General features: G+C 34.1%; 1 protein-coding gene across 1 annotated transcript in view; it reads left to right on the top strand.

Moving 5' to 3' along the window:
• The first annotated feature begins 2153 nt into the window (after positions 1-2153).
• LOC106053578 (ubiquitin carboxyl-terminal hydrolase 12-like) overlaps positions 2154-9394 on the top strand; it is a 22208-nt gene continuing 14967 nt past the window's right edge. Inside the window, exons 1-4 of the mRNA XM_056038031.1 lie at positions 2154-2351; positions 5314-5394; positions 6797-7016; positions 8035-8115. Of these exons, the coding sequence (XP_055894006.1) occupies positions 2349-2351; positions 5314-5394; positions 6797-7016; positions 8035-8115 (385 nt within the window). The 5' untranslated portion in view covers positions 2154-2348. The remainder of the gene's footprint in view (positions 2352-5313; positions 5395-6796; positions 7017-8034; positions 8116-9394) is intronic.

The following is a 9394-nucleotide window of genomic DNA, read 5'->3' as shown; positions in this document are numbered from 1 at the left end:
ATGCTATGTTTTATCAAATAGATTTTAATTTAAGATGCTAATTTAGAGCATGGAATGGGCTGCCTAAGCTAGCCAGAAAAAACAGTGACTTGGCAGAATTTAAGTCATTGGTTAATATGCATGACTAAATGCATGACTCGTAGGACGTAATCATCTTCTTTTGTGAAGTAACGTCTGTATTATATAAGATGCTTTTAAAGTTTTTATTTTCTTTGTTGAAGCAACGTACGTAATTTATAAGATTAGAAGTGTCCATAATCTTCTCACATTCTGAGTAATTAGGGGAACACTTTGCCTATTTTTTTTTTACGGAGATTAATTCACGTGGAGGCCAACTAGTTAATTATTCTATCACTTCGTGAACACCTATTCATGCCACGCAGAGCACTAGGGTTTCACGGAACACAGTTTGGGAAACACTGTACTGATGATCTGACAGCACAACAATAAAAAAAAAAACGCTTTTTTGTGAAAAAGTTAATGAAATTATTAAGAGAACGGAACGGATTGCCTAAATCAGTCAGGAAAACCAACAACTTAGCAGAGTTTAAGTCATTGATTGACATGCATGACTAGAATGACACATGAAATGCTTTGGAAATAGACTAATTATCTTCTTTTTTGAACAAACGTCTGTAATATATAAGATAAGATAAGATATACAGTCTTGTCAAATAGTGATTCAAAACAACTTCACTAGAACAAGACGGGAGTTTGAAAGAAATTATTATTTTTTTTTAGTTATTGACTAAACATATAAACATGAATTAAACACAGGGCTTATACATTTCTAAGGCTTTGTTAACCTTAAATGGTGTACGTTATTCAAATTAAACCAGATTTCAAGTGTGACGCTGCAATGTATTCTAGTTTCATTAAAAATATAACTTGGCATCAATAGTGACGTTTTTTTGATAGCCTACCGGTAAACAGTTTAAATTGTTAGGATCTCCGACCCTTGCGGCTTTTAACGCGGTACTATATGTGGAACGTAATCATCTTCTTTTTGGAAGTAACGTCTGTATTATATAAGATAATAAGATAAGATAAGAAACATTCGTGTGTGTAGACGAGAGCAAATTAAACTAGCCATAACACCCCCCCTTTCCCCCGCGTTAACTAGTTACGCAGAGTGACCTAATGTCTGCGTATTGTTCTTCGGAAAGATCGTTTGCAATGCAAAGACCCTGCTCATATTAATGGACAAAAGCAACGGAGAAAGAAACTCTGCTTGAAAGGCATATTTATTTTCTACAAAGTTGTGGAGATTTTGACTGCATGGTGGTGTGGTAAATCACCGTAAATGCTCCGGACTGTTGCTAAGATGGTCCCAAGTTTGAACCCTGACTGCTGACGATGACATCCTCTGCTGTCCTGTTCTGAATGAACGCCCGAAACGCATAAAAACAAAAAACAATAGAAGTAGGACCCTATGGCGGCCTAGACCGTGTGGTATGGGCTCTAGATTGTCGTTCAATAGATTTGATGGTCCCGGGTTCAAATCCTGCCAGCCGCCACCCCGACGTCCTGAGAATGAGAGATTTGGGTTAGAATGAATGTAGGTTCTAAAAAAAAAAAAAAGATAAGGAAAAACAACAACAACAAAACAACGACGAATAGCTAAATATTGTAAAAAGACTTGTTTATCCCTGTTGTTATGGCTACTTTTTCCAATCTCCATTTCGATCTATAAATAAGTCATCTTTTCTTTTTTGGTCCTTCATTACTTAAAAAAAAAAAGAAAAATCTATAAGATAAAAATCTATTTAAACGGCTTAGACGTTAGGATTTCACGCGGTCCCGGCGATGGGTGGAATAACTAATTACGGATTCATGCATACAATTGTACATATTGTATAATTAAAAAAAAAAAAAAAAAAAAGATCTAGGCCTACCGGTAAGAGTTATTATAGGCCCAATAATAAATAATTAACTGTTTATATTAGTTATTGCCTTTTGCATTCAAACTAAAAACGACATTTAAAATAGCATTTTAAAATCATAAATGACATAAATATGAATTAAAAAAAACAACACACACACATTTAGACAGTATATATTTTTTTAAAAAGTATGTTATACTAGTTATATCCGTGAGTGTGCATGTATATGCTCGCGTGCTATAGAGCTCTATCGATTTGGCAACACCGAGCACTGCCCATAATGCACTAATGAAAACAATATGGCTGATTATCTGTATTCAACACTTCCTTATTTGTCTTTTGGAATGTAACTTTATGTAGTCTAGATCTATGCTTTTTGAAATTGATCTTTTATAGTTTTAAGGATATTTTGCAAACATAACTACTTTAAAGCCAACGTTTAGCGCCTGCTGCGCTGTTGGAGAGATGGTAAGTCTGTTAATATGTGAATGAAGTTGTCACTTGAACTTGAAGTATTTTAATTTTAAATTAAATTTAATTTTATTTGTAATTTGTGATTAATATTTTGAATGAAGTTTAGTTGATCAAGTTCATGACTGATGAATGACTCTAAATCAATCATTATGATTATCATCATATCATCATCGTGTGAATGGGACTTCAGTTGCAGTGTTTCACATGACTAGATGTAGTAGTACTAGTAATTACTAGTAGATGATCATGATAGATCTACACTAGACTACAGTTACAGACTATGTTACACTATCATAACTAGACCTCTATGTACTATCAACATATATCGTCTACTATGTCTATGTCACTATGTGACTATGCCTATGGTCATGAGTCATGGTACTAGTCTTACTAGAGTTACTAAGAGGACTAGTCACTAGATTCTACTATTCTATAAACTATAAACTAAGAATGGATACACTGTGACTGTCATACAGAGACTAGACTCTTTACTCTAAGACTCAATCAGACTAAGACTGACTAGCACTAGACTAGATCTAGATTCTAGATCTAGAATTTACTAGAGATCTACTCAGTCTACTGATCTATTCTAGATTATCTGTCTAGATTCTTATAAATCTATTTTGAATCTACTCATCTTGATATAGATTTATTTAGAGTTTTAGATCTATCTATAGATCATAAAAATACACAGTCAGATAAAAGCAGTAGCCAATATAAAACCCAAAAGAAAAATTTTACTCTGGAACAAATGCAACCTAACACAACTATACCAAGCTGCATTAAACTTTCAACAAACATTCTTATCAGAAAAAGACATTAACCAACCAGTTGATGACCTCTGGAATTCCATAATAAACTATCTTAAAAACATTATAGAAAACCATATACCAACTAAATACACATCAAACAAAATAAATAAATGCTGGTTTAATAATAGATTAAAGAAGCTTTGTAAGCAGAAGGAAAACCTATATAGAAAATTTAAAGAAACTAAGGCAGAAAGAGTTTATAAAAAGTACATAAAAATTAAACACCTAACCCAAAATGTAAGCAGACAGCTGAGGAGTGAATACATAAACAATGTAATATCTAAAGATAACAACAAAAACATATGGTCATACATTGAGTCCAAGAAAATGGAAACAACAGGCATAGTGCCATTAAAAGAAGACTACTTAACACATAATGATAATGAAACTAAAGCTAACATCCTAAACAAATACTTTGCATCAGCATTCTCAGCCCCAGGAGACAAAGACATTTTAATTAATTTGAACCAAGTAGACAACATAGGAGATATAGAAATACAAGAAAAGGGAATCCAAAAACTATTAGCAAACATCAAACCTAATAAAGCATCTGGACCTGATGGTATTCCAGCTAGATTACTCAAAGAACTAAGCAATGAGCTAGCCCCAGTGTTCAAAATACTTTTTCAGGCATCTCTTAACCAGTACAGAGTACCAAGGGACTGGAAAGAAACTAATGTCACCCCTCTATTTAAAAAAGGAGAAAAATCAGACCCAGGAAACTACAGACCAGTATCACTTACCAGCATCACATGTAAAATCCTAGAACACATAATATGTAGCAACATCATAAACCACTTAGACAAACATAATGTCCTTACTCCATACCAACATGGCTTTAGGAAATATAGATCATGTGAAACACAACTAATATGACTAATTGATGATTTTTCAAAAGGTTTAGATAATAACAGTGAGCAAATAGATACTATCTTACTAGATTTTTCCAAAGCTTTTGATAAAGTTCACCACCATAGTTTGCTTAAAAAACTAAAATATTTTGGCATTGATGGTCCATTGCATCAGTGGATTAAAGATTTTCTGATAGGGAGAGAACAAACTGTAATAATAAATGGCTCTAAATCAACACCAATAACAGTTAACTCAGGCGTACCTCAAAGAACAGTCTTAGGTCCACTACTATTTTTAATTTACATAAACGATTTACCAAATTGCATTGGTTCAGGAACAAAAGTCAGATTATTCGCAGACGATTGCATAATATATAGAACAATAAAAACAACACAAGATACAGATAGATTACAAAGAGAATTAAATGAATTACAGAAATGTCAGTTATTAACAGTAACAAAAAAGCTAAAACAAATTAATTCCACTTATCTTATTCATGATAAACCAGTAACACAAACTAAAAACGCAAAATACCTCTACTAGGTGTTATAATAAATGAAAAACTGTCTTGGAATCCACATATTGATGAAACTATAAAAAAATCAAACAAAGCATTAGGGTTTATTAAAAGAAATTTCTATAAATTAAATAAGAACATAAAACTAAAATGTTATTTAACCTTGGTTAGGCCAATAATAGAATATGCATCCTCTGTTTGGGACCCCTCAACTCAAGAAAACATTAAGAAACTGGAACAGACACAAAATAGAGCAGTGAGATTCATAACAAACGAATATTCACATTTGACTAGAATAACACCTTTAGTAAAATCACTCAATTTAGAAAGCCTTCAGGGCAGAAGACGCATAAGTAAAGTAGCAATTATAAATAAAACACTGAACCATAATCTTCAAATACAAAAACAAAATTTAATAAAATACTCTGAAAGACACAAAGATAAACGCACATTCCTCATCCCATATGCTAGGACAAATTTGTATAAATACTCCTTCTTCCCTAGTGTTATTAGAGCATGGAATGGGTTGCCTGAGCTAGCCAGGAAAACCAGTGACTTGGCAGAATTTAGGTCATTGGTTAACATGCATGACTGAATGCATGACGCGTAGGACATAATCATCTTCTTTTTTGAAGTAACATCTGTATTACATAAGATAAGAAATATCTTAATCTATTCATATCTGCATAACCTTATATTTTATCTGCATGGTCTGTGAACCTAATCAGAACTGCAAAGCCTTTCAATAAAATGTATTTTCACCATTTCGTTTCAGGGAGCCAATGCTTCCCAGCTAGAGAAAGAGATTGGCTCTGAACAGTTTCCTAGCAATGAACACTACTTTGGTTTGGTGAATGTAAGTTATCACTAGGTCCAATCTTTAAATGATGTTTAGACTGGATCCAATTATTTTGTTATTTTTTCCCAGTTATTTAGTTATTCACACGCAAGATTACTAGATCTAATCTTTTAGTGTTATTGTTAGAATAGATTCTGTCTTTGAGTTATTTTTAGACTAACATCCAATCATTTAGTCTTTTTTTTTTGGATTGGAATGCTATCTCGAACTAAATTTTTGGTTATTATTACACTATACCCAAGTGTATATATATGCCCAACCTGCGATCGCAGCTGTGTATCAAGGATTGGCCTCTTTAGTCACACAAGAAGTTGCAAAGGGAAAAGATCGTCTCTCGAGACGTAAAATGCCACAGATACCCAAGTGTTTAACTGTTGTTTTTTTTTTAATTTTTTTGTATAGATTTTATTCATTATGTTTTTCATGTTTTTATTACATATTGTAATAGACACTAAAACAAAAAGAGTCTCAATCAACACATTGATTTTATAAGTCTTCTATTCGTCTCCTTTACTCCAGCCTCTTGTTATGAATGTGACCCACCTTTACACACAGTCCTGACTTACACACTTTCTTTGCTGTTCACTCAACCATATACAATCAAGGTCAACTGGTCATTTCGTACACAGGCACACACGCTGAACTACCAGCCACTCAAAACACATACACTTACTATCACACATATGTGGATCTTTCTACTGTTTGGCACTACTTGAAAGATTGTTAATTCCTTTTCATTACAGTTGGGGGTTGATTGTCTCCATATATTCTTCTTCTTCTTCTTCTAGCCAGCTTATTGCTGCTGAGCTGTGAGCTCTTTTGCAGACTGTGCCAAGGAAAAAAAGTGTGCTGTTTTCTTCAGTTGTTCAGCACTGCCGTACAGGGTGTTGGTTATGTTGGGCTATAGTGGAAGTAGGGTCTGCCTAAGGTGGATTAGGGAGGGGCATTCAAAGAGGATATGGTTTAAGGTTTCATAAGGGTGGGCAGTGTCTGCAAAGGGGGAGTTGTGTGGAGTTTATTTTGTTCAGATGGTAATTTAATAGAGGTGTGTGTCCTGTTCTTAGTTGGAAAATTGTAGATTGTTCTTTGCTGGGGAGGAAGTTAATACTGTCCAGCTTGTTAGGCATAGTCATTTCCTTGTACATGGCTCTGCCTGTGTTTCCTGATGCCCATTGGTTGAGCCACTCCTCTTTGTGATTGTTGACTAACATTGACCTTAGGGTGAGGTAGCTTACAGGTCTGTCTGGTTGTGTCATAGATGAACCTGCCTTTGATAGCTTATCTGCCTTTTCATTTCCCGTCCATACATAACTATACACGAACTAATGAAGGATTTTGAAACATGATTTTTCTAAACTTTCTTTTCTTAATACAAATGTCATTTTCTTAACTTTTTCAGTTTGGCAACACCTGCTACTGTAATTCAGTATTGCAGGCACTCTACTTTTGCAGACCATTTCGTGAGAAAGTGCTACAGTATAAACACCAAGTCAAAAGCTTGAAGAAAGAAACACTTTTGACTTGCTTGGCAGATCTTTTTTATAGTGTGGCCACACAGAAGAAGAAAGTTGGCACATTGGCTCCAAAAAAGTTTATCACAAGATTAAGAAAAGAAAATGGTAAGCTTTTATATTGAATTAGTAAAAAGCGGAAGTAATTTCTGAAACTGACTTTCTTAATCCTTTGCACTCCCAGGGGAGCGTAGGGCCACAACCACACCTCTCCACCGAACTCGGTTCTGAGCAGCTTTCTTCATCTGCTCCCATGTCATTCCAGTACCCTCAGCTTTACTAATGACTGACCTCTTCCAGGGTTGTTTGGGTCTGCCCATATTGCTAATTCTAATCAAGTGCCTGCCTTGAAATACTTTCTTTATTTTCATGGGTTTCTCTCTTAACATTGACTGACCACAATAAAATCACACTTAAAAGATAAATGTGTAGCATCTTAACTTTCTTTTAAAAATATTTTTTTAAAAGAAACACCATTTTGAAATGTAAAAGCTGCTACCATTATCATTCTATAAATAGGTCCAAAGACTATTTATGGTCAGCATCCAAAAGCATAAACTGCTTGGCTACCTTACTAGGGGGTACAATGTAGACTAGGAAATTTTAATCTGAAATTTGAACACTTTGAACATAGACGATACAATATACAAAAGCAATAATAAAACTACTGCATGCAAGATGCCTGTGTTCTGAGCACACCTCTTTATGGTAGTGAGACCTCGACAACTTAAATGCGTCAAGAGTAAATAATTTTCACTTATGCTGTCTGCGACGCTTAATGTGCATGTCCTGGAGGGATCATGTCTCCAACCAGGACATTTAAAAATGGCCAATATGCACAGCATCTATGCTCTTTTGACACTGGCTCAGACATGTCACCTGCATGCCAGATGGAAGAATCCTTAAAGACATCCTATATGCTGAGTCAGACCCAAGAGCTGCCCAAGACTAACCTACAGAGCTGTTTGCGAGACATGAGAACCACAGGCATCATTTGTAGTTAATATTTAAAGCTACAAATATTGTCTTGCAGATATTAGCTTTGTAGTATAAAAAAAAATAAGCTAACAGCAACAAACATAATAATTTGTTCCTTTATACTAATTTTTTTTTCTGCATTTCCCAGAATTATTTGACAACTATATGCAACAGGATGCTCATGAATTTTTAAACTATTTGCTCAACACTGTTGCAGATTTACTAACAGGTGAATATTTCCTTGTGATCATAGCACAGTCATAGTGTCTAGCAATATGTGCACATTTAGGTAACCCTGATGACACATAGAAGTAAAAATTTTACTATCTGAAGAAAAATTATGTCAGAAAAACATCAATTGCTAAATTATTGAAAATAAAATGACAAGAATAATATGTCCATTATCTGTAAATGAAGACACATATAAAAAAAACAACCATGCACACATCAAATAAAAATTATTCAAAGAATTTTTTTTTTCATGCAGCAAGCTTTGTTGGACTTATTAATAGTCTAGAATTATTTTAACTAACATTATTGAAATATTTCAGTTTAACACTTTATTTTACTTGAGTGTAATGGGTTGTTCTTTATTAGTTTAGTAGCTATAGTTCTTTGGTCTTTAGTGTTTAGTGTAGTAGTGTAGTTCTTTGTTCAGTAGATGTATATCTTTGTTCTATTGTAGTTTATTAGATGGAAATCTATGAAAATTCTCTTTAGTGTTGTGGTTATGAGAAGAAATGAATTTGGAAGTAAGAGTTTTGTTTGAGTGGTATAAGTTGATGGTTGCCTGATAAGTAACTGATTTCATTAGTGTTTAGGTTCTATGGAGTAAAAAGTCTTTGGTCAATTTTTTATGACAAAGCCTTGACAGTGTAAAACATCACACATTTTTATTTCAAGCTGTGTCTAAACATCAGTCTTATCAGATTATTTCAAATAAAACGTAAGACGGAAAATCAATTTCTTTGCTCCATTTAAAGTAGACTACTATATCATTCCATCATCCTCCCATTCAAACTTGAGTCTCTTAGGAGAAGTGTAGAGTGTTATGTAAACAGAAGTGTAGAGTGTCATGTAAACAGAAGTGTAGAGTGTCATGTAAACAGAAGTGTAGAGTGTCATGTAAACAGAAGTGTAGAGTGTCATGTAAACAGAAGTGTAGAGTGTCATGTAAACAGAAGTGTAGAGTGTCATGTAAACAGAAGTGTAGAGTGTCATGTAAACAGAAGTGTAGAGTGTCATGTAAACAGAAGTGTAGAGTGTCATGTAAACAGAAGTGTAGAGTGTCATGTAAACAGAAGTGTAGAGTGTCATGTAAACAGAAGTGCAGAGTGTCATGTAAACAGAAGTGTAGAGTGTCATGTAAACAGAAGTGTAGAGTGTTATGTAAACAGAAGTGTAGAGTGTCATGTAAACAGAAGTGTAGAGTGTCATGTAAACAGAAGTGTAGAGTGTCATGTAAACAGAAGTGTAGAGTGTCATGTAAACAGAAGTGTAGAGTGTCA

The sequence above is a fragment of the Biomphalaria glabrata genome, chromosome 8 (assembly GCF_947242115.1).
Source record: "Biomphalaria glabrata chromosome 8, xgBioGlab47.1, whole genome shotgun sequence".
NCBI lineage: Eukaryota > Metazoa > Mollusca > Gastropoda > Planorbidae > Biomphalaria > Biomphalaria glabrata.
The sequence above is the reverse complement of the archived record's forward strand: the minus strand, read 5'-3'. Positions and strand labels throughout refer to the sequence as shown.